This window comes from Denticeps clupeoides, unplaced genomic scaffold (assembly GCF_900700375.1).
Source record: "Denticeps clupeoides unplaced genomic scaffold, fDenClu1.1, whole genome shotgun sequence".
NCBI classification, from domain to species: domain Eukaryota; kingdom Metazoa; phylum Chordata; class Actinopteri; order Clupeiformes; family Denticipitidae; genus Denticeps; species Denticeps clupeoides.
The window spans coordinates 123662-149981 of record NW_021630122.1 but is presented as its reverse complement, the minus strand read 5'-3'; the positions used below and the strand labels follow the sequence as shown (position 1 = coordinate 149981).

The following is a 26320-nucleotide window of genomic DNA, read 5'->3' as shown; positions in this document are numbered from 1 at the left end:
AATCCACATAAATCATGTCAGTTACATGTTAATACAAATTTTTTTATAATCCAATGTTAATTCATATACATTTTCATGAATTCCAGATTAATTCCATGTGATTTTGCAGTCTTGTCTTAATATATGAATACAACAACAACAACAATTTATTTTTGTATAACTCAAAATCACAAGCAATTACAGATATTTTGTGTTTATGAAAGATTTCTAAAATATACATGTCAGAGTAATAAATTATTACTCTGACATGTAATAAGTGTGTTGTGCCATGAGTGATATTATATTTTCTTTTGGTTTTTAAGCTAATTTGAGGACTTCACCTTTAACTCCAGTGGAAGGGAGGACTTAATATATTTTGTCTTTGTACTTTGTCCACCACTGAGGAATCTGTGCAGTTAATGTTCAGCGCTGCAGTATTATGTGTCACTGTGGGTCTCTGGCACAGTAATAAACAGCCGTGTCTTCACTCTTCAGCTGGTTCATCTGCAGATAGAGCTCATCCTTGCTGTTGTCTCTGGAGATGGTGAACCGACCCTGAACAGCTTGAGAGTAATATATGCTGCCGCTGCCACTGCTAATACTTGCGACCCATTCCAGGCCTTTTCCAGGTGCCTGTCTGTTCCAAGCCATATAGTAGCTATCAAAGTCCAGCCCGGACGCTGTACAGGTCAGTTTATGAGATCCTCCAGGATTAATGACTGCTGGTCCAGACTGAATAAGACTCTGACTTCTGCAACCTGTAAAAAAATTAAATACGTGAGAATTATAAAGTCTGGAAAACCATCTCTTACCTTATTAACCTCAACTCACAATTAATGTTCACCAGCATGACCATGATGTGCCAGAAACTCTTCAGATCCATTCTGAACACTTGTAATATTATTTAAAGCATGTGAATCTGTACAAGTGGGTAACAACAACATGAGCAGAAATGATGAGCAGAAATGATGCTGTGCTTTATAAAGGGGTGTAGAGGAAAGTAAATTTACATATCCTGCACTTAAGACGCTTTAAAGGAACTGGAGCTCCTGTAAATAAGTAAGTACAAATATTACAGAATTACTGATTTATTTTTTTGGACTGAATTTTGAAATTTGCTATATAAATAATTGTTATTTGATTTGCACAGTCAATTAATAGGCACAGGCTCAATATTGCTGGGAAAATGCAGACCTTAATCTCACATTTACATTTACAGCATTTATCAGACGCCCTTATCCAGAGCAACTTACAATCAGTATTTACAGGGACAGTCTCCCTGGAGCAACTTAAGGTTAAGTGTCTTGCTCAGGGACACAATGGTAGTAAGTGGGATTTGAACCCGGGTCTTCTGGTTCACAGGCCAGTGTCTTACCCACTAGGCTACTACCACCTTTTTCTCAGTGAAGTTAATTTTTTTCCTCTTTTGCAAGTCTCCCAAACTCTCATCATATCATTGCAATTCAATCAAAGTCAACTGATAAAGACCCTGAACATTATTTTCTTTTTGGTGACCCCTAATGTTAGAGGTCAAATGAAGAAACTTATTTACAGAATTACCTGAATTATGCTAGAATGAATTTTCTGCAAAACAAAACTAGAATGGTCTTTGTTTTTGTGCAGCACACATGCTCACATGATGAAATACTGCCAGGAAGCAGCTGCCAGGAGCAGCAGAACTGTAGACAACATGGTTTACTGTGATGCTGGTCTGTATGCAGAATGAACAGTGGACCCTGATCTTGATGTATAGACAGGAGGAAAGGAGGGACACGTGGATTTGCATAGAGAATGAATATGAAGATCTGAGCTGCAGTTGCACTTGAACCCACCCTGACTGATTGGTAAGAAACCATTCCTGTAGACACTCCTCTTAAATATTATTGTCTATCATAACCCTAAGTTTCCTAATAAAGCCAAAGCATGAATGGCTTTGACAAGAATACAAATGCACAAGGACCAGTAATCTGATGGACTTGGCCGGGAACTGCAGTCGTTCCTGAAGAGCACAGCTGTTTTCATACTGGGCTTCAGTCTCTCGAGCACAATAATGCACCGCGGTTGTCTTCTGCTCTAAGACTCTTGGCCTCTAAGTATGTTGTGCTCCAGGAGATTTCATCAGTCACGATGAACTGGTATTTCAGCGCCTCTGAGTAGTAACTTGTTCCACCGTTTATACTTCCAATCCACTCCAGTGGCTTCCCAGGTTTCAGTCTGATCCAGTAGCTGCTCAATGTGAAAAAGGAGATCTTGAAGGTCTCCCCTGATCTTCTAATCTGAGGCTCCGTCTGATCCAGCCTGATCTCATCACCAACAATACCTGGGTACATGAGCTCATGTTGAGAAGTGTTACCGACCAAATATTTCCCAGCATCATACGTATCTCAGCAGCATCACACTTTACCTTCTAGACACAGTGAAATGAGAAGAAGACAGAGACTGGTCCACATCTCCATCATGTGAAGATCTTGTGTAAACCACTGACAGTAAAATGTAAGGATGCTCAGCGCAGTGTAATTTTAAAGGGCTGAAGTGGTAAGAGATTTGGATAGATCGCCCCCTATAGGCCTAAACCGAATGGAGATGTTTGTCTTTGTTTATTTTTGTCCACTCAAAGTCACTTTCACTTCCATTTGATAGTCCAGCTTGCAATTTATTTAAGGAACGTACTTTGACGGTGTACCATCACACGTTGCTATGCCTACGCTGTCATTTCTGAACAACACAGGAAATTCTTGTTCGGCACTTCAGTCTCTTGTGTCACTGTGGCTCTTCGAGCACAATAATACACCGCGGTGTCTTCTGCTCTCAGACTCTTGGCCTGCAAGTACTGTGTGCTCAAAGAGACATCCTCTGTCATGATGAACTGGTCTTTTAGGGACGCTGCACATGTTGCTGAGTTTGATCCTGAGTTCATTTCTCCAATCCACTCCAGTGGCTTCCCAGGTTTCTGTCTGATCCAGTGCATCCAGTAGCTGGTCATGTCAAAACCAGACACTTTACAGGAGATCTTGAAGGTCTCCCCTGGTCTTTTAATCTGAGGCTCCATCTGATCCAGTCTGATCTCATCACAGATGATACCTGAGAAATAAACACGCATGAGGACGCATGTTCATTTATAAAGATTAACATTCATATCTCAGCAACGCAAACGTTTACCTTGAAAAAACAGAAATATAAAAATTAAACAGACTCTTCTCCACAGCTCCATCATCTACTGAAGGTCTTTTATCACCATACGGTGTAAAACAAGGTAAATTGCCTGTAACAGGAGGAGTAGTGAGATTATAAAGGAGCAAAGGGCAGAAATGGTGGAAGAGCTCCATCATCAGGTTCAGGTTGAGGTTCGTCAGACAAGGACCACCAGTTACAAAAAAAAAAATCCATATCGATTACATTTATGTAATTTAGCAGACACCCTCATCCAAAGTGACTTTAGTATTTAAGCAGTAATTACAGGGACAGTCCCCCAGGAGTCACTCAAGGTTAAATGTCTTGGTTAAATGTCCCATCAGTAAATTAATTCATTTTTAAAATCACTAAATAAAAACTCTAGGAAGTAGTAGAAGGTACATGGGGTCACTTCTTAAATGAATTCTTTCAAGAGAATTTATTTTTTTTTTATTTCTCAAACATGGTGTGAAACATGTATTTTTTTTAATGCACTGATGACCTTGATCTTCTGAATGGTAAACATGATAGTTATGGTCAAAAATATTGGCACCCCTGGAATTCTTCTCGAAAATGCTCTATTTCTGCCTGAATACTTTTGCAAATGCAAATAGTTTGGTGTACAATTTATGACAAAGTTAGATCATATGAATTGCATTTATTTTCCTTAAAATTCAGCTTCAGTCTTCAGTCAAAACAGTGTGTGTCCTCAAATGTTGTTAATTCACAGCTACTTGGTTCTCTTCAGCCTAATATTTCGTGATTATGACAGATTTCTATAATATTCATGTCAGAGTAATAAATGATGTTCCATGAGTGATATTAAAGTACATTTCCTATAGATTTTGAAGCAAATTTGAAGACTTTGACTTTCACACCAGTGCAAGTTGAAAGGGAGGACTCTAATGTTGGAGTCCAGTATTTGGTCTTTCTACTTTGTCCATCACTGAGGAATCTGTGAACGTGGGGTTTATGTTCAGCGCTGCAGTATTATGTGTCACTGTGGGTCTCTTGCACAGTAATAAACAGCCGTGTCTTCACTCTTCAGCTGGTTCATCTGCAGATAGAACTCATCCTTGCTGTTGTCTCTGGAGATGGGTGAACCGACCCTGAACAGCTTGAGAGTAATATTTGCTGCCGCTGTCATGTGTAACAGTTGCGACCCATTCCAGGCCTTTTCCAGGTGCCTGTCTGTTCCAAGCCAGCCAGTAGTTATCAAAGTCCAGCCCGGACGCTGTACAGGTCAGTTTATGAGATCCTCCAGGATTAATGAACGCTTGTCCAGACTCAGTCAGAGTCTGACTTCTGCAACCTAAATCAAATGAAATCATGTTTATTTCCACAGTCTAGTAATCCAGTAATATCATATAAAATGCTCAGAACATTGATCCTCTTACTGTGTATGTAGACCAGGATGAGTATGAAGTGACAAATTGTCTTCAGTTCCATTGTAAATATATAAAAATAAAATGTAAAAATACGTATTTCTAACTCTGACATGAGCTCAAGTGAACTTGTGCTTTATAAAGAGCTGGAGTGGGAGGGTATTTGCATATCCTGCCCTAGAGGAAAAGGAAGCGCTGTAAATTATGTTTTGTTGTTGTTGTAAAAATATATAATAATACAATGTATATTATGGCCCTACTGCAGCCATTTGTGTTTTAAACCAATGACATGGTTGAAATATTGGAAAATAACAATTTTTGCACCTATGAGAAATCACAAAATTATACTTAAATAACAGAAAAAATGTAATGTTTCATTCTAACAATGCAGAATGTTGATATTCATTTTTGCTCCCCTGTATTGAAGATGGTTATTACATTGAAAACAGATTATGCGAAGGAGAACTTGCACTTAATTGTTTTTGGAACACTTTAATCTACTGAAATAGAACAAAAATGATCATGAATGGCATCATATTTGGATCAAGGAGCTGTGGACATTCTTCCTTCATTTTAGAGGGAATTTTCTTTGAAAGACTTGACCTTATTGAGTTATTTTTCTTGAGTCATTTCTGTGCTCCTGATTTGTAGTCAAGACCGCCTAAACCAAGACCACTCGAGACTTGAGGGTACCAAGGCCAAGACCAAGACCGAAATCATTTCTCAGCTCACCAAATGCCGTTGGTGTAAAGTATCACTAATCATTAAAATTCAGATTCAGTTATCTTTTTCATTAAATTGTCCATGTACCTCTCACTTAAAATCTCCCAGATTTTACAAGGAATCTCCGATAATTACATGGACTGATGGAAAATGATATTCGAAGCAATCCTTGCAGCGATGGGTACTAAAAAAGCTGATGGGTACTAAAAAGAGAGAACACAATACCCCAGATTTTGTGTCACTGCACTGTATGCCGGTGTTAGATTGGGCATCGCAGGACCATGCTTTTGTTTTACATAGCGGCCGTCGCAGGACCATGCCTTTGTTTTGCATAGTGGCCGTCTACAAGAAAAAATGTGACATTCCTGTGCCAATTGTTGTGCATGAATATTCAACACCTCTGTTTTTCATGCCTTTTGTGGGACGGCAACGTGTGAGGTGCTGGCCGTCGGGACCGCCCACTCTCTTTGTCTTCCCCAGATGGGAGGCACCGGGAGCGTGACATCAGAAACAACAGGTTCTGATTGGTCTGTGACAACTTCCTGTAGGCCAGGGGTATAAAGGTCTGCTCACATGTGGGGAAGGGGCTCTTTTTCTTTTCTTTTCTTTTCCCAGCTGTCTTTCCATCGAAACCGGATCTTCTGGTTTTGAGTCTGCTCTATCATCTTATTTCTTCCCATGGCTCTGCCTCTTTCCCTCTCTCTCTCCCCCTTTACTCTTTCTTCTCATTTTTATTTTCTCTGTAACCTTGGTACCTTTTTACATTCAATATTCACATGTAACAACAATAATTATTTACCGGTGTTAATAAATTAGAAACTGTTAATTTTTAACCTCTATTGTGCCATGCCTCTTTCTGCCAGGTAACATCAAGTTGGAGTGGTTGAATACAGTGCTTTTGTGTGGAGGGAGAAAGAGTTTTTCTACACACTCTGTTTTCTCACCCCACCACACGGTCTTTTATTTTCTAATTCAATTTAAAATCTTATTTATTTTTTAAGGCCCTAAATGGACAGGCCCCACCCTATATAACAGATGTTGTTCATTTTCAGCCAACTCCTAGATCCTTAATATCGAGCAGCAACACCCTCCTCCACATCCCCAGATCCCCAGAAAGGTCCCAGTCATTTTCTTCAGTCCCCCATTTTTATTATTATAATTTTTTTATAGACTTACTTTATTTATTTATTTTATCCCTATTTTTGCTTGTGTGTCCTTTTATGCCTGTACAGCACTTTGGTGCAGTGGAACTGCTGTTAAAGTGCATTAGAAATAAAGTGACTTGACTTGACTTCTGATTAAAACAGCTAATTAGCTGAGTTGTATTTTACCACCAATCCACCAAACTTTCCTAATGTGTGGAACAGCAGTAAAAATGAGGTACAGATCTTAACAGACAGAATTTTAATTTACCAGTCTATATATTTACAAATTGTTAGTTTTCATCAGCTCTTTAAACCTTTACTTGCTTATTCATACCCACCACATCATGAATCGGAAGCCACCACAGGTCTTGTACCCCTGCTGGCTGGTTCCATGAGAAGTATGAGGGACAGCAGATGTCTCATTGTAGTAGCTACTCCTACACAGTGACACACTCCAAAAACACTTCCTCCTGTGTCCCTGCTGTATTGCTATCAAAGTTACAACCCTTCAGGGCACCGATTCTTACAGATACCACAGGAACAGACGGACGGGTCAGAGAAACAGAAGAATGGGCAAGGCAGTGGTTGCAAGTGGGTCTTTATATACAGGTTGTGGGGCAGGAGAGACAGGTGCTGGTGAGCAGAGCAGATGGGCTGAGAATGTGACAAATTACATAAAATGCAGCACAGACTCTAAAAATGGCTACAAATTACTAAAACATTTCCTATAATCACCAGCAAATTATGAATTCAAACATTGCTCATTTGGTAAAAAATCTTTCTTTGAATATGATTGTGACACTTGCCAAAAATGGTGTTACCAAGAACTGATGAGGCTTTATTTTTATCATTATAGATTTTTTTTTACTGGTAAATGGAAACCAATTAACATAGTCAATTTCAAACTGATTTAAAAGACAAAGAAGTTTCCAGAGTTTGGACACATTTAATATGCCGGTTGTGCAGCACCACCTAGTGACGCTTCCTAATATGACACTTAATACCAATAAACCATTGCAACTTCAGGGGTCATCTGTTTGATCGGTAATCATTAAAAAGCTCCAGGATTTGTCTCTTATATATTAAAATGGATAAACAAAACACAATAAAACACATTTATGAGAAAAATTCAGCTCCATGTTGGAGATCGGCTGCTTTAAAATGTTCATGCTGTTTTCTTTTTTAAATGAATTTGGAGTTTGTTACAGGGGTGTCTTGTTAAAATACATTGAAAAGGAAACATAAATGATGACTTAATATAACATAACATAACATTTAAACTGTTAACAGTTACTGTAATAATTTTCCATGACCAGTTATGTGATAAAAATACTGCCAGGAAGCAGCTGCAAGAAGCAGCAGAACTGTAGACAACATGGTTTAGTGTGATGCTCATCTGCAAAATGGTAGAAATATTAATAAATTGATCTTTTGCACCCACAAACAATTGCAAAATTCTTTTTGAAATAACAGAAATAACTGTTTTATTCTAACAATGTTTTATTCTAACAAATGTTTCTATTCATATATGCTCCCCTGTATTGAAGATGGTTATTACATTGAAAAAAGATTATGAGAAGGAGAACTTGCACTTAATTCTTTTGGAACACTTTAATCTACTGAAATAGAACAAAAAATGATGTGTTTTTGAGAGATGTGTTCATGCCTGTTCTGCACCACATTACTTCCCTTTCTTCTGTAATAAAATATCAGGTTTTGGTTGTTCTTGTATGTGGTGGGTTTATGTTCAGCGCTGCAGTATTATGGTTCACTGTGGGCTTCTGGCACATTAATAAACATCCGTGTCTTCGCTCTTCACGTTGGCCATCTGTAGGTAGAGCTGATCTTTGCTGTTGTCTCTGGAGATGGTGAACCTTCCTTGCACAGCATTGGAGTAATATTCTCTATCACTGTCATATTCAATGATTGCCACAAAATCCAGCCCTTTACTGGGTGCCTGTCTGATCCAAGCCATCCAGTAGCTGTCAAAGTCCAGTCCAGATGCTGTGCAGGTCAGTTTGTGAGAAGCTCCAGGTCTGATGACAACAGACTCAGATTCAGTCAGTGTTTGACCTCTGCAATCTAAGAAACACAATCACGTTAATATTTGTTTATAGTAACAACAATTATTAATAAATAATGTGGTAAAACACACTTTTCACGTTGACCAGAACGAAGATGAAGCACCAAGTTGTCCAGAGTTCCATCATTCAGATGTGAAGTCGCAGAACAAGTCACTCAAACTGTGTGGTGTGTGTGTAATGTGCTGGGTCATTATATAGGGCTGGGACTGGAGAATTCATTTGCATATTACACCTTTCACATGTTAAAATGTTATGTTAAAAATAATTAGAAAAAATATTCAGCAACAACTGCTATATTAAAACAATCTTTGCTGTTACCATTTTACACCACAATGTTATTCATTTCTGTATATTTTCGTGTTTGTGCATCCATGTGTATGTACTACATGCTATATATGTCACGACTGAGGGCTGAAGCACTGAAACCGGAAATCAAGATCAATGGGATTTATTAACAAAACACAAAAAGAAGATGTCCAGCGGCTGCCTCTCTCCTATCGATCCTGGTCAGTCAGGCTGAATAATGTTCGACTGCGATCAACCAGGACTCAGCTGTGTCCACCCAACAGTCCCTGGGCGTCACAATATGTTTAATTTTTGTTTATATTAAATTAATCCACATAAATCATGTCAGTTACATGTTAATACAAATTTTTTTATAATCCAATGTTAATTCATATACATTTTCATGAATTCCAGATTAATTCCATGTGATTTTGCACAGTCTTGTCTTAATATATCAGATGAATACAACAACAACAATTTATTTTTGTATAACTCAAAATCACAAGCAATTACAGATATTTTGTGTTTATGAAAGATTTCTAAAATATACATGTCAGAGTAATAAATTATTACTCTGACATGTAATAAGTGTGTTGTGCCATGAGTGATATTATATTTTCTTTTGGTTTTTAAGCTAATTTGAGGACTTCACCTTTAACTCCAGTGGAAGGGAGGACTTAATATATTTTGTCTTTGTACTTTGTCCACCACTGAGGAATCTGTGCAGTTAATGTTCAGCGCTGCAGTATTATGTGTCACTGTGGGTCTCTGGCACAGTAATAAACAGCCGTGTCTTCACTCTTCAGCTGGTTCATCTGCAGATAGAGCTCATCCTTGCTGTTGTCTCTGGAGATGGTGAACCGACCCTGAACAGCTTGAGAGTAATATATGCTGCCGCTGCCACTGCTAATACTTGCGACCCATTCCAGGCCTTTTCCAGGTGCCTGTCTGTTCCAAGCCATATAGTAGCTATCAAAGTCCAGCCCGGACGCTGTACAGGTCAGTTTATGAGATCCTCCAGGATTAATGACTGCTGGTCCAGACTGAATAAGACTCTGACTTCTGCAACCTGTAAAAAAATTAAATACGTGAGAATTATAAAGTCTGGAAAACCATCTCTTACCTTATTAACCTCAACTCACAATTAATGTTCACCAGCATGACCATGATGTGCCAGAAACTCTTCAGATCCATTCTGAACACTTGTAATATTATTTAAAGCATGTGAATCTGTACAAGTGGGTAACAACAACATGAGCAGAAATGATGAGCAGAAATGATGCTGTGCTTTATAAAGGGGTGTAGAGGAAAGTAAATTTACATATCCTGCACTTAAGACGCTTTAAAAGGAACTGGAGCTCCTGTAAATAAGTAAGTACAAATATTACAGAATTACTGATTTATTTTTTTGGACTGAATTTTGAAATTTGCTATATAAATAATTGTTATTTGATTTGCACAGTCAATTAATAGGCACAGGCTCAATATTGCTGGGAAAATGCAGACCTTAATCTCACATTTACATTTACAGCATTTATCAGACGCCCTTATCCAGAGCAACTTACAATCAGTATTTACAGGGACAGTCTCCCTGGAGCAACTTAAGGTTAAGTGTCTTGCTCAGGGACACAATGGTAGTAAGTGGGATTTGAACCCGGGTCTTCTGGTTCACAGGCCAGTGTCTTACCCACTAGGCTACTACCACCTTTTTCTCAGTGAAGTTAATTTTTTCCTCTTTTGCAAGTCTCCCAAACTCTCATCATATCATTGCAATTCAATCAAAGTCAACTGATAAAGACCCTGAACATTATTTTCTTTTTGGTGACCCCTAATGTTAGAGGTCAAATGAAGAAACTTATTTACAGAATTACCTGAATTATGCTAGAATGAATTTTCTGCAAAACAAAACTAGAATGGTCTTTGTTTTTGTGCAGCACACATGCTCACATGATGAAAATACTGCCAGGAAGCAGCTGCCAGGAGCAGCAGAACTGTAGACAACATGGTTTACTGTGATGCTGGTCTGTATGCAGAATGAACAGTGGACCCTGATCTTGATGTATAGACAGGAGGAAAGGAAGGACACGTGGATTTGCATAGAGAATGAATATGAAGATCTGAGCTGCAGTTGCACTTGAACCCACCCTGACTGATTGGTAAGAAACCATTCCTGTAGACACTCCTCTTAAATATTATTGTCTATCATAACCCTAAGTTGCCTAATAAAGCCAAAGCATGAATGGCTTTGACAAGAATACAAATGCACAAGGACCAGTAATCTGATGGACTTGGCCGGGAACTGCAGTCGTTCCTGAAGAGCACAGCTGTTTTCATACTGGGCTTCAGTCTCTCGAGCACAATAATGCACCGCGGTGTCTTCTGCTCTAAGACTCTTGGCCTCTAAGTATGTTGTGCTCCAGGAGATTTCATCAGTCACGATGAACTGGTATTTCAGCGCCTCTGAGTAGTAACTTGTTCCACCGTTTATACTTCCAATCCACTCCAGTGGCTTCCCAGGTTTCAGTCTGATCCAGTAGCTGCTCAATTTGAAAAAGGAGATCTTGAAGGTCTCCCCTGATCTTCTAATCTGAGGCTCCGTCTGATCCAGCCTGATCTCATCACCAACAATACCTGGGTACATGAGCTCATGTTGAGAAGTGTTACCGACCAAATATTTCCCAGCATCATACGTATCTCAGCAGCATCACACTTTACCTTCTAGACACAGTGAAATGAGAAGGAGACAGAGACTGGTCCACATCTCCATCATGTGAAGATCTTGTGTAAACCACTGACAGTAAAATGTAAGGATGCTCAGCGCAGTGTAATTTTAAAGGGCTGAAGTGGTAAGAGATTTGGATAGATCGCCCCCTATAGGCCTAAACCGAATGGAGATGTTTGTCTTTGTTTATTTTTGTCCACTCAAAGTCACTTTCACTTCCATTTGATAGTCCAGCTTGCAATTTATTTAAGGAACGTACTTTGACGGTGTACCATCACACGTTGCTATGCCTACGCTGTCATTTCTGAACAACACAGGAAATTCTTGTTCGGCACTTCAGTCTCTTGTGTCACTGTGGCTCTTCGAGCACAATAATACACCGCGGTGTCTTCTGCTCTCAGACTCTTGGCCTGCAAGTACTGTGTGCTCAAAGAGACATCCTCTGTCATGATGAACTGGTCTTTTAGGGACGCTGCACATGTTGCTGAGTTTGATCCTGAGTTCATTTCTCCAATCCACTCCAGTGGCTTCCCAGGTTTCTGTCTGATCCAGTGCATCCAGTAGCTGGTCATGTCAAAACCAGACACTTTACAGGAGATCTTGAAGGTCTCCCCTGGTCTTTTAATCTGAGGCTCCATCTGATCCAGTCTGATCTCATCACAGATGATACCTGAGAAATAAACACGCATGAGGACGCATGTTCATTTATAAAGATTAACATTCATATCTCAGCAACGCAAACGTTTACCTTGAAAAAATAGAAATATAAGAATAAAACACACAGCTCCATCATCTACTGAAGGTCTTTTATCACCATACGGTGTAAAACAAGGTAAATTGCCTGTAACAGGAGGAGTAGTGAGATTATAAAGGAGCAAAGGGCAGAAATGGTGGAAGAGCTCCATCATCAGGTTCAGGTTGAGGTTCGTCAGACAAGGACCACCAGTTACAAAAAAAAAAATCCATATCGATTACATTTATGTAATTTAGCAGACACCCTCATCCAAAGTGACTTTAGTATTTAAGCAGTAATTACAGGGACAGTCCCCCAGGAGTCACTCAAGGTTAAATGTCTTGGTTAAATGTCCCATCAGTAAATTAATTCATTTTTAAAATCACTAAATAAAAACTCTAGGAAGTAGTAGAAGGTACATGGGGTCACTTCTTAAATGAATTCTTTCAAGAGAATTTTTTTTTTTTTTATTTCTCAAACATGGTGTGAAACATGTATTTTTTTTAATGCACTGATGACCTTGATCTTCTGAATGGTAAACATGATAGTTATGGTCAAAAATATTGGCACCCCTGGAATTCTTCTCGAAAATGCTCTATTTCTGCCTGAATACTTTTGCAAATGCAAATAGTTTGGTGTACAATTTATGACAAAGTTAGATCATATGAATTGCATTTATTTTCCTTAAAATTCAGCTTCAGTCTTCAGTCAAAACAGTGTGTGTCCTCAAATGTTGTTAATTCACAGCTACTTGGTTCTCTTCAGCCTAATATTTCGTGATTATGACAGATTTCTATAATATTCATGTCAGAGTAATAAATGATGTTCCATGAGTGATATTAAAGTACATTTCCTATAGATTTTGAAGCAAATTTGAAGACTTTGACTTTCACACCAGTGCAAGTTGAAAGGGAGGACTCTAATGTTGGAGTCCAGTATTTGGTCTTTCTACTTTGTCCATCACTGAGGAATCTGTGAACGTGGGGTTTATGTTCAGCGCTGCAGTATTATGTGTCACTGTGGGTCTCTTGCACAGTAATAAACAGCCGTGTCTTCACTCTTCAGCTGGTTCATCTGCAGATAGAACTCATCCTTGCTGTTGTCTCTGGAGATGGTGAACCGACCCTGAACAGCTTGAGAGTAATATTTGCTGCCGCTGTCATGTGTAACAGTTGCGACCCATTCCAGGCCTTTTCCAGGTGCCTGTCTGTTCCAAGCCAGCCAGTAGTTATCAAAGTCCAGCCCGGACGCTGTACAGGTCAGTTTATGAGATCCTCCAGGATTAATGAACGCTGGTCCAGACTCAGTCAGAGTCTGACTTCTGCAACCTAAATCAAATGAAATCATGTTTATTTCCACAGTCTAGTAATCCAGTAATATCATATAAAATGCTCAGAACATTGATCCTCTTACTGTGTATGTAGACCAGGATGAGTATGAAGTGACAAATTGTCTTCAGTTCCATTGTAAATATATAAAAATAAAATGTAAAAATACGTATTTCTAACTCTGACATGAGCTCAAGTGAACTTGTGCTTTATAAAGAGCTGGAGTGGGAGGGTATTTGCATATCCTGCCCTAGAGGAAAAGGAAGCGCTGTAAATTATGTTTTGTTGTTGTTGTAAAAATATATAATAATACAATGTATATTATGGCCCTACTGCAGCCATTTGTGTTTAAACCAATGACATGGTTGAAATATTGGAAAATAACAATTTTTGCACCTATGAGAAATCACAAAATTATACTTAAATAACAGAAAAAAATGTAATGTTTCATTCTAACAATGCAGAATGTTGATATTCATTTTTGCTCCCCTGTATTGAAGATGGTTATTACATTGAAAACAGATTATGCGAAGGAGAACTTGCACTTAATTGTTTTTGGAACACTTTAATCTACTGAAATAGAACAAAAATGATCATGAATGGCATCATATTTGGATCAAGGAGCTGTGGACATTCTTCCTTCATTTTAGAGGGAATTTTCTTTGAAAGACTTGACCTTATTGAGTTATTTTTCTTGAGTCATTTCTGTGCTCCTGATTTGTAGTCAAGACCGCCTAAACCAAGACCACTCGAGACTTGAGGGTACCAAGGCCAAGACCAAGACCGAAATCATTTCTCAGCTCACCAAATGCCGTTGGTGTAAAGTATCACTAATCATTAAAATTCAGATTCAGTTATCTTTTTCATTAAATTGTCCATGTACCTCTCACTTAAAATCTCCCAGATTTTACAAGGAATCTCCGATAATTACATGGACTGATGGAAAATGATATTCGAAGCAATCCTTGCAGCGATGGGTACTAAAAAAGCTGATGGGTACTAAAAAGAGAGAACACAATACCCCAGATTTTGTGTCACTGCACTGTATGCCGGTGTTAGATTGGGCATCGCAGGACCATGCTTTTGTTTTACATAGCGGCCGTCGCAGGACCATGCCTTTGTTTTGCATAGTGGCCGTCTACAAGAAAAAAATGTGACATTCCTGTGCCAATTGTTGTGCATGAATATTCAACACCTCTGTTTTTCATGCCTTTTGTGGGACGGCAACGTGTGAGGTGCTGGCCGTCGGGACCGCCCACTCTCTTTGTCTTCCCCAGATGGGAGGCACCGGGAGCGTGACATCAGAAACAACAGGTTCTGATTGGTCTGTGACAACTTCCTGTAGGCCAGGGGTATAAAGGTCTGCTCACATGTGGGGAAGGGGCTCTTTTTCTTTTCTTTTCTTTTCCCAGCTGTCTTTCCATCGAAACCGGATCTTCTGGTTTTGAGTCTGCTCTATCATCTTATTTCTTCCCATGGCTCTGCCTCTTTCCCTCTCTCTCTCCCCCTTTACTCTTTCTTCTCATTTTTATTTTCTCTGTAACCTTGGTACCTTTTTACATTCAATATTCACATGTAACAACAATAATTATTTACCGGTGTTAATAAATTAGAAACTGTTAATTTTTAACCTCTATTGTGCCATGCCTCTTTCTGCCAGGTAACATCAAGTTGGAGTGGTTGAATACAGTGCTTTTGTGTGGAGGGAGAAAGAGTTTTTCTACACACTCTGTTTTCTCACCCCACCACACGGTCTTTTATTTTCTAATTCAATTTAAAATCTTATTTATTTTTTAAGGCCCTAAATGGACAGGCCCCACCCTATATAACAGATGTTGTTCATTTTCAGCCAACTCCTAGATCCTTAATATCGAGCAGCAACACCCTCCTCCACATCCCCAGATCCCCAGAAAGGTCCCAGTCATTTTCTTCAGTCCCCCATTTTTATTATTATAATTTTTTTATAGACTTACTTTATTTATTTATTTTATCCCTATTTTTGCTTGTGTGTCCTTTTATGCCTGTACAGCACTTTGGTGCAGTGGAACTGCTGTTAAAGTGCATTAGAAATAAAGTGACTTGACTTGACTTCTGATTAAAACAGCTAATTAGCTGAGTTGTATTTTACCACCAATCCACCAAACTTTCCTAATGTGTGGAACAGCAGTAAAAATGAGGTACAGATCTTAACAGACAGAATTTTAATTTACCAGTCTATATATTTACAAATTGTTAGTTTTCATCAGCTCTTTAAACCTTTACTTGCTTATTCATACCCACCACATCATGAATCGGAAGCCACCACAGGTCTTGTACCCCTGCTGGCTGGTTCCATGAGAAGTATGAGGGACAGCAGATGTCTCATTGTAGTAGCTACTCCTACACAGTGACACACTCCAAAAACACTTCCTCCTGTGTCCCTGCTGTATTGCTATCAAAGTTACAACCCTTCAGGGCACCGATTCTTACAGATACCACAGGAACAGACGGACGGGTCAGAGAAACAGAAGAATGGGCAAGGCAGTGGTTGCAAGTGGGTCTTTATATACAGGTTGTGGGGCAGGAGAGACAGGTGCTGGTGAGCAGAGCAGATGGGCTGAGAATGTGACAAATTACATAAAATGCAGCACAGACTCTAAAAATGGCTACAAATTACTAAAACATTTCCTATAATCACCAGCAAATTATGAATTCAAACATTGCTCATTTGGTAAAAAATCTTTCTTTGAATATGATTGTGACACTTGCCAAAAATGGTGTTACCAAGAACTGATGAGGCTTTATTTTTATCATTATAGATTTTTTTTTACTGGTAAATGGAAACCAATTAACATAGTCAATTTCAAACTGATTTAAAAGACAAAGAAGTTTCCAGAGTTTGGACACATTTAATATGCCGGTTGTGCAGCACCACCTAGTGACGCTTCCTAATATGACACTTAATACCAATAAACCATTGCAACTTCAGGGGTCATCTGTTTGATCGGTAATCATTAAAAAGCTCCAGGATTTGTCTCTTATATATTAAAATGGATAAACAAAACACAATAAAACACATTTATGAGAAAAATTCAGCTCCATGTTGGAGATCGGCTGCTTTAAAATGTTCATGCTGTTTTCTTTTTTAAATGAATTTGGAGTTTGTTACAGGGGTGTCTTGTTAAAATACATTGAAAAGGAAACATAAATGATGACTTAATATAACATAACATAACATTTAAACAGTTACTGTAATAATTTTCCATGACCAGTTATGTGATAAAAATACTGCCAGGAAGCAGCTGCAAGAAGCAGCAGAACTGTAGACAACATGGTTTACTGTGATGCTCATCTGCAGAATTATCAGTGGACCCTGATCTTAATATATAGACAGCATTGAATTTGCATTGAAATTGAATATGAAGATTAATGTCTAATAAAAGTCAAAACACTCAAGCTGTTTTTATAAAAACCTTATTAAAACATTTCCTGTTTTTTATCTCACATTTACAGCAGCTTACTCTCATGTGTAGTGTGTTGCTCGGTTTAACTGTTATGTTCATGACTGAGGACAGTAGATGGGCTGAGGGCGTGGCAACAGGTGAGGGCAGACGGGCTGAGGGCGTGGTAACAGGTGACTGCAGACAGGCTGAGGGTGTTGCACAAGACTGAGGACGTGAGATAATTGAGTTTTTGCTCTTGAGTTTTTGAAGCAAATCTATACAAAGGAAATATGAGGAGTTTATGTTCAGCGCTGCAGCATTAGGTTTCACTGTGGGTGTCTGGCACAGTAATACAGAGCCGTGTCTTCACTTCTCAGGTTGTTCATCTGTAAGTAAAGCCTGCTGCTGGAGTCGTCCCTGGATATGGTGAATCTTCCTGTTACAGACTGGGAATAGTAGGTGGTAGTAGTGTGAATAATTGCGATCCATTCCAGGCCTTTTCCAGGAGCCTGTCTGATCCAGTTCATAGCGTAGCTTCCGAACGTAAATCCAGAGGTCGTACAAGTGAGTTTATGTGATTCTCCTGGACGTTTAACCACCGACTCGGACTCGGTCAGTACCTGACACTGAATACCTGTAAAAAATAACACAAGAATAACAAAACATGAAAAATTTAGCTGAAAAATATCTATAAATCTATCAACAAAAAAAAAACTGACCTGTAAGGTACACAATTGCTAAAAGGAAAATAGACAATAGATTCATCATGATCATTTGAAATAGATAAGAGGAAGGTGTGACATGATCTTCATATTTTCTGAAGTATAAATGCATGCAGGTTGCGCCTGTTTTGCATGGTTTTGGGTAATAAATATACTACGTGGGGGCGGGTGTGGACCAGAGGAAACAGGAAGTCATGTCAAATGTGTAGTTTGGTTTTTGTGTTTTGGGTGGGAACTTCTTTGTGTCTCGTTGGTCTATCTGCAAGATGTTCTCCTGTAGGAACCAATATTTTTTGGGGCTCTGGGTTCTGTACTGTGCTCACCTTTACTAGTAATAATCCGGGTTACCAGCAGTAATCAGTCTAGTTATGAGTCTGAGGTGTCATGTGAGGAGACTCAGTGTTGCACAACCTCTAGTGGCAAAAATGCAGTAAACAGGACACAATCTCATATTTTGACACCGACCTATTGATTGCTATTTTTCTCAAAATGCGCTTTTTTTTATTATTGTGTGTTTGAGCTTTTTACCTTATTAGAATGATGAAGAGCCTGGCTGACATATTTCAACATCAGTATGTGAGATAACTGGAGCAGTTTGGAGAAGAAGAGGTTTTTGTACAGAGAGACACGTTGTTCACCACACTGTGGTTACGAACACAGTAATACACAGCACTGTCTTCACTCTGGATACGTTGGGCTTGTAGAAACACGGTGTTGCTGGAGGTGTCTCTTGAGCCACTGTCACCACCACCACATATCCATCCAAGCCATTCCATTGGTTTTCCTGAAGCGTGTCATATCCAGTGCAATAAGATTTAACAGAGTACCCTGAGATTTTGCAGGAAATGGAAAAAGAGTCTCCTGGCGGGACCACCATGGATCTGGGCTGGATGAGTTCAATGCAGTGAACATCTGTCAGAGAGTAGAAATAGAAATAGAATCAGAGCTTCCTAATGGAGATGAGTAACTTGATGGATTCGACACTTACAGGAGACAGCAGCTAGCAGCAGCACTACAGATGCAGGAGACATGGTTCTGAGGAGGAGCTGGCTGGATGGTGGCCCTTCATGATGCACCTCTCTTTAAATGTAAAGAGGAGTGAGGGAGGGCATGCACATTTGCATTCCATTTTATGTTAATTTGTACTTTTTTTCATGACATAAAAAGACATACATTTTTTAATCAAATATTTATTTGCTCTAAATGAATTTTTATTAGGGGTGTCTTTAAAATAAGAAGTGTCATTAAATAAACCTGAATTGCTCACACAGGTGTAGATAAGTATCTAGATGGTGGCTTATTCCATTCCAGATTATCAGTGCAGCTCCTCTCTTTTCATCTGTATGTTTTATTAAGAATGTTCTAAAGTTAAATCTGGAAAGAGGGATGTAGTGCTGACACCGACCTTTAGCTAAATCAAATTTAATCCCATCACGATCCTTGAAGAAACCATCTCTAGGAATAAATATACTTTTGGTTAGTTTTCATCTTTATTTATTTGTAGACCACTAAAGCTCTGTACAGAAGAACAAATGAAAGATGTAGGAGCTCCCATAAATTAAAAATTAAACGAAAATAAAAAATGGACACCAAGCAGGTGAGAACAGCAGCCATAAAAAAAGAAAGAAAAGTAAAATTACAAAAAACGAGAAAAATATTAAGGAATAATCATCTCACTGTCTCACAAAACCCAGCCACTGGGGACACATGTGACCGTATGTTTCTTGTTGCTGATCCCAGTCCTGGTAAATGGGGAGGGTTGCGTCAGGAAGGCCATCCGGCGTAAAAATATTTTATACTGTGGCGACCCCTAAAGGGAGCAGCCTAAAAATGGACGTCATTCCAGGTCATTCCACATTTTAGAGGCAGTAACAAGTGCACGCTTAGTTTTAGGCCCGGAGACTATGGGTGTACAAGGGCAGGCAGGTAGAGCGGGTAAAGACCACTGAGGGATGTAATAAGTAAATAGCAGAATGAATCCTAAAATATGTGGGAGTGAAATGAGTGGAGTGAGGCTCATATTTATACTGGGGACATGTGTTCATATTTATGTGTGCCAATGATACAGAGATATTCTGTAAGTAACTCAGCTGTAGTTTTCATCTTGGGCCTGGGGGAAGTAGGTTCTTGTACGTCTGCTGTGGCTCTTCAGTCACTGTGACTCCTTGGCGCAGTAGTACAGTCCGGTGTCGTCATCCCGGAGGCTGTTCATCTGTAGGTACAGCTTGCTGTTGGAGTCGTCCCTGGACACGGTGAACCGGCCCTGGACCGACTGGGAATAATAGATGGGAGAACTCTGTGTACTGATGTACGCAATCCACTCCAGGCCCTTCCCAGGAGCCTGTCTGACCCAGTGCAAGTACAAGCTGCTGAACGTGAAGCCGGATATGGTGCAGGTCAGTGTATGAGAGTCTCCTGGTTTTTTGATCCCGGGTTCGGACTGAGTGAACGTCTGACACTGATTACCTGTCAGATTTAAAACATGCAGATTAAAATTTATATTGCAACGGTAGGAATAAAAGATTTTAAATGCTTTTTTAAAAGTTTTTTTTTCCAAGCAAACATACCCACCTGACAAACATGCTGCAAGCAGAAAGAAACTGAAAGCAGAAATCATTTTGAGATTCAGGAGGAAAATCCTGAGAACGTGTCCGGAATTGACAGCGTTGGATATATGTGAGGTCTTGCGTGAGTTTTGCATGAGTTTTTGCCTGCAGGGTTACATAGGATGCGTGAATAAATAAGGCGGTGGGGCTATCACTGTGTCCCCTGGGTGCCACACCCAGCGATGCCAAGTAATGAAGGTTTAGCCAAGTATGCCACTGAGTGGCTGGCTGGGAAACTACTGCAGCTAAAGAGACCTGCTTCAAAATGGCAAGAAATATGTAATATATGTAATAATAAAATAATAATGTATTAATGCATTTTGAAGTTAATGTACTATATTTTTCATATTTGCAGCATGAAAAGTCTTCCATCTTCAGTCTGTGGTTCTACTTCCTCTGAAATTTGACGCGTGTGGTTTTTTGCATGGCAGCTGCATGAACTTGAGTCACTGTGGCTGTCGAGCACAATAATACACCGCGGTGTCTTCTGCTCTCAGACTCTTGGCCTCTAGATACTGCATACTGGACGACGCCTCCTCAGTGATGATGAACTGGCCTTTCAGAGACTCTGCGTAGCCTGCCGAGTTTGATCCGGTGCTCATGTATCCAATCCACTCCAGGGCCTTCCCAGGCTTCTGCCGTATCCAGTGTATGTTGTAGCTGGTCAGTGAGTAACCGGAGACTTTACACAGCATTTTCACACTCTCACCCGGCTGTTTCATCTGATCCGATGACTGTTCCAGTTTAATCTCACAGCTAATGCCTGGAAAACAGAAGCTTGTTGTAAGTCGCGTTTCGCACGATGCTTCGTCCTCCATCAGTATTTTACTCACTCGTTAAAGCCATCAACACAAGCACAACACAACATGTGGCCTTCGGTGCCATTGATGCTCCCTTGGAATTCTGCTAAATGACTAACATAGCTGAATGTGGGATTATATAAGGTGGGGTTTGGTTTGTGTGTGTGTGTGTGTGTGTGTGTGTGTGCACTTTGCATATCCCACCTTCTACTTGAGTAATAAAATGCTTCTGACCACAACTTTCTCTATTGCAGTTGTGTATTGTTGATTTTTTAAGAAGAATAGTATTTAATAAGAATAGTAAAGAATAGAATAGTATAGTAATGCTGATGGCTCAACAAATCTAGGGAACGTTTGTAAACCCAGACACCCTTTCCATATAGTTAGTTCATTAATAATGCATAGTTACAGAATGATAATAAGGTGCAGGTTCCTGGAGCATTAAGGGAATTAAGAATCAATATGTATTTATTAATTTCTTATTCATTAAATCATAACAAATGTCAGTAATAAAAACTGTTCCTGATTCCACGGTCGTGTATCCTGATTGTGTCTAGATTGTATTTTACTGTGTCCTGCGTACTGATGTGAGTTTCCACATGCTTTATAATACTGTTTTTGGGGAGTAGGTCCCTGCACTTCTGATTATCGCTCACACATTTGTTAAATGTTGAGGATTGTGGATTGGTAGGTTTGGTTTTTATTGTTGTTTTCACCAGATGAAGGGCCCTGGTGCACATTTTCATCTCCATGCGTAGCGTGCACAGTAGTATACGCCTGTGTCTCCAGCCTGTAGTCCCTGGCCTCGCAGTCGTTGTGTTGGTAGACGTGTCTCTGGAGACGCCGAATCTGTTTTTCAGTGAGTCTTTCTGGTCCGTATTACCATTGCTATACATTATATTGATCCACTCTAGAGCATCTCCTGTTCTCTGCCGGATCAATGCTGTGGAGTAGCTGGTAACTGAGTAGGAGACCATCGTCAAGGGTTCACCTGTAGCAGTAGCAGTAGACACCTGAAAAGCCAAGCAACATAAATTCTTCAACACCACAGAGTCATAACATCTGAAAATATGTTTGTAGCACTTAAAACAAGAAGCTGCAAGCAGCAGGATTGCTCTGGGTATCATGTCTGCGCTGAAGCTGGAAATGAACTTCTGGACACTTCAGAGCTCAGGAGCTGCTGGGGTTTCAGAGGAGCAACTCACATGAGGAGAGAACTTCAGGGGGATTTGCCTACATCGTTTGTGGCGTGTAGACGAGGTGATAGGAGGTATGTACACTGAAGTGCCCTTGATCAAGGTACCGTCCCAACAGGCCTACTTTCATGGCTGCCCACTGCTCACTAAGGGAGACAAGTTAAATGCAGAGGACACATTTCGTTGTGTCATCATCTTCTATGCTGTGCATCGCAATGACAAAAACAATCCCTTTCACGATGCCTTCATCTCACATGGCCTGAACAGTAACGGTCGTGTTTACGTTGGTTCATCCGCCTGCAGCAGGACATCAGGGAGCCTCTGAGCAACACACTGCTCCCCGGGCGCCTTTCATGGCTCCCTCAGGGGATACGTTAAATGCAGAGGACAAATTTCACTGGGTGCAGTGCAGTGGTGTGTCATGTAATCACTTTCATCTGACAGAGGTTCGTCAGGCTCCACTGGAGGGCTTGGCCTTTTATCTCTGACCTCCCAATAATTCAATTCCTTTGAATTGGTGATATCTCTGATATCCCGATAGTGTGAATCCCTCATTCCAGCTGCACTATCAAGGGGGTGAGCAGGAAGACACATGAGCAGTCCAGGCGAAATGATGTCAATCTACAAGAAAACACCGGGATAAGTCCGCAAATGATGCGCGGGCGAGGATTCAAGATGGCGGCCAGATGTTTGTGGACCAAGACGACCCAATCTGCGCCTGTTTCCGAGTGGTCGGCCACGGGTTTGAGCCCACACCCCCCTATGGTAGGTGCACCTGTGACCATGACATGCATTTCATTTCACTTCAGAGGGAAATTTTGTGTCTATGCTGTTCATTTGACGTCTAATGTAATTTTATGTAACTGTTTCATTAAGCTCTACCATAAAAAAAATGTTGAGTTCAGATTTAAATGAACAACAGAAAAAAAATTCAAAACCTTATTTAATGTATCTTAATAATAAGGGTTTCGATATAAATTAAGTAAATGTTTTGCGTGAAAACGGCAATGCATTGTGTTGTAATTAATTAATAAATGTACATTGCACAAGTGATAAATTGTGAACATGATCTGTGTGGTGTTTTTTGTTCGAGTTTCTGCTGCTTTGTGTGACTGTGGGTATCGAGCGCAGTAATAAACAGCCGAGTCTTCAGTCTGCAGACGGTTTCCAGTCAGAGTCACTGTGTTACTAGACGTGTCTCTGGAGACCGAGAACTTGTTTTTTAGAGAATCTTTATGATTTGTGCTGCCATCATAGTAGATGTTATTTATCCACTCCAGGGCTTTTCCTGCTGGTTGTCTGATCCAGCCTGTTCCATAGTAGCTGCTGCTGTCTGTAATCGATGCTCCAGTCACAGTACAGGTAATACTCACAGTCTCTCCTGGCTTTATAACCAACCAGCTCGACTGTTTGTGCTCAATGTCACATTCCACCCCTGTAAAAGAAATTAGGATTCATTATTAAATATGAAGAGAACAAATATCTGTACATTTGTTTTAAAAAGGAAATAAAATCTCACAGGACACGGCGAGCAGCAGCAGCAGGAGAGCAGCAGGGAACATGGTTTGGGCTGAAACTGGAGATCAGGAGCTTCTGAGGGGTCAGAGCCACTGGGCCTTTTATTGGGAGGGAGGGAGGATTTGCATTCATTCATCTACTGAAGCAGCTGCGGCTGTAGAAGATCTGCTAGAGACCAGTTTCACAAGTGACATCACAGCGCCACCATGTGCTCCTGCAGGAAATTTTTTAGATTAGATTAGATTAGATTCAACTTTATTGTCATTACACATGTACAAGTACAGGGCAACGAAATGTAGTTTAGGTCTAACCAGAAGTGCAATAAGCAGCAAGTGCAGGATACAGTTCAAATAAGTTAAGTTATATATATATACATAAAGTGATATGTGCTATACATAAGGTGATATGTGCAGTACAAAGTGATATGTGCAGTACAAAGTGATATGTGCAGTGCAGTGATTATCAAGAGTGAATGGGGGGGGCAGAGGAGTTCAGCAAGGAAACAGCTCTGGGAAAAAAGCTGTTCCTAAGTCTGCTGGTTCTTGTCCGTGGTAGCCTGAACCGTCTGCCTGATGGCAGGAGAGAGAACAGTTCGTGGGCCGGGTGGGAGGAGTCCTTAAGAATACTGTGAGCTCGACGCAGACAGTGCTTCCTCTGGATTTCCTCAATGGATGGAAGTGGAGTCCCTGTGATGCGCTGGGCAGTTTTCACCACCCGCTGCATCGCCTTACGCTCAGCAACAGTGCAGCTTCCATACCACACTGTGAGACAGCTGGTAAGGATGCTCTCTATTGTAGAGCGGTAAAAGTTCAACAGGATGGTAGTGGGTAGCTGGTTCTTTTTTATTGTTCTCAAGAAGAAGAGGCGCTGGTGAGCCTTCTTGACCAGGCTGGAGGTGTTAATGCTCCAGGACAGGTCCTCTGAGATGTGGGTCCCCAGGAACTTGAAGGATGTAACAGGCTGCACAGTCATCCCATTGATGTGGATGGGATCATGCGAGCCTCTTCTCTCCCTCCTGAAGTCCACAATGAGCTCCTTGGTCTTGGTGGTGTTTAAAAGAAGGTTATTTTCTGTGCACCAAGTGGCCAGATGCTGGACCTCCTCCCTGTAGGCAGTCTCATCGTTGTTGTCGATGAGACCTATCACCGTGGTGTCATCTGCAAACTTAATAACGGAGTTTGATCCATACATAGGTCGGCAGTCATGGGTGAAGAGGGAGTAGAGGAAGGGGCTCAGCACACAGCCCTGTGGTACACCAGTGTTGAGCGTGACAGTAGTGGAGCGGATGTGGCCTGACCTTACATGCTGTGGTCTGCTGGTCAGAAAGTCCATAATCCAGTTGCAAAGTGAGGTGTTGATGTCCAGGGCTCTAAGTTTAGAGATTAGCTTAGAGGGGATGACAGTGTTAAATGCTGAGCTGAAATCAACAAACAGCATCCGTGCATATGTGTTTTGCTTGTCCAGGTGTGTGAGTACAGAGTGCAGCGCTATGGAGACTGCATCCTCTGTGCTCCTATTGCTACGGTACGCAAACTGGTGTGGGTCCAGAGTTGGTGGGAGGAAGTCCCTCAGATGTGCCAGGACTAACCGCTCGAAGCACTTCATGATTATGGGTGTGAGTGCTACAGGGCGGTAGTCATTCAGGCATGTTGGGCTAGAATGTTTCGGCACTGGTACAATGGAGGTGGATTTGAGGCATGTTGGAACAGCTGCTTGGGCGAGAGACATGTTAAAAATGTCCGTGAATACGCCAGCGAGCTGCTCTGCACATGCTCTAAGTACGCGCCCCGGGATGCCGTCTGGTCCAGCAGCCCTGCGCGCGTTTATCCGACTCAGTGCAGTGCAAACATCTGAGGAGGTGAGTATGATGGGCGAGTGGTCGGTAGATGAGGGGATCTTGACAGCAGGTTGCTTGTTGTCTCTTTCAAAGCGAGCATAAAAGTCGTTGAGCTCATTCAGAAAGAGGACATCTGTGGTTGTGGGGGCTGAGTTGCTGAGTTTATAGTCTGTAATGGCCTGAATGCCCTGCCACAAGCGTCGAGGATCAGCATTGGAGAAGTATTCCTCTAGCTTTAGTTTGTAGCAGTGCTTGGCCTTTTTGATGCCCCTCTTCAGGTTCGCCCTGGAAATGCCGTAGGCCTGTGCATCACCCGATCTGAAGGCATTGTTGCGTGCCTTCAGCAGGAGACGCACCTCCTTGTTCATCCAAGGCTTCTGATTAGGGTATGTGGTGATCTGTTTCTGAGTAGTAACCGTGTCTATGGTGGTGTTAATGTAGTTCAGAACAGAGGAGGTGTAGATGTCGATGTCCGTGTGAGAGCCACAGGTGGCCTGTGAAGCAAACATACTCCAGTCTGTGTGTTGGAACCTGTCCTGGAGTGTGATGTCAGCCCCCGCTGGCCACACTTTGATGGTCCTCACTGATGGCTTCACACGGTTGATGAGGGGGGAGTACTTGGGGGTGAGAAACAAGGAAAGGTGATCTGATTGTCCGAAGTGGG

At 40.8% G+C, this 26320-nt stretch overlaps 1 protein-coding gene and 5 gene segments (V, D, J or C); all 6 read right to left on the bottom strand.

Moving 5' to 3' along the window:
• Positions 1 to 276: 276 nt before the first annotated feature.
• Positions 277 to 921, bottom strand: LOC114784192 (Ig heavy chain V region 914-like). The segment is given in 2 exon segments: positions 277 to 737; positions 811 to 921. Coding segments are annotated over 2 exon segments (366 nt in total).
• Positions 922 to 2009: 1088 nt separating this feature from the next.
• Positions 2010 to 4599, bottom strand: LOC114784180 (uncharacterized). The gene is made up of 3 exons (XM_028969399.1): positions 4548 to 4599; positions 2701 to 3060; positions 2010 to 2299 (listed from the first exon to the last, which is right to left on the bottom strand). Exons 1-3 carry the CDS (start codon positions 4597 to 4599, stop codon positions 2010 to 2012), a joined length of 702 nt encoding a protein of 233 aa, XP_028825232.1.
• A 4781-nt stretch (positions 4600 to 9380) lies between these two features.
• Positions 9381 to 10025, bottom strand: LOC114784185 (Ig heavy chain V region 914-like). The segment is given in 2 exon segments: positions 9381 to 9841; positions 9915 to 10025. Coding segments are annotated over 2 exon segments (366 nt in total).
• Positions 10026 to 19851: 9826 nt separating this feature from the next.
• Positions 19852 to 20365, bottom strand: LOC114784179 (immunoglobulin heavy variable 3-21-like). The segment is given in 2 exon segments: positions 19852 to 20165; positions 20271 to 20365. Coding segments are annotated over 2 exon segments (360 nt in total).
• A 386-nt stretch (positions 20366 to 20751) lies between these two features.
• LOC114784178 (immunoglobulin heavy variable 1-3-like) lies at positions 20752 to 21205 on the bottom strand. The segment is given in 2 exon segments: positions 20752 to 21068; positions 21139 to 21205. Coding segments are annotated over 2 exon segments (369 nt in total).
• Positions 21206 to 22084: 879 nt separating this feature from the next.
• Positions 22085 to 23877, bottom strand: LOC114784177 (immunoglobulin heavy variable 4-59-like). The segment is given in 3 exon segments: positions 22085 to 22118; positions 23367 to 23736; positions 23821 to 23877. Coding segments are annotated over 3 exon segments (447 nt in total).
• Positions 23878 to 26320: the final 2443 nt, after the last annotated feature.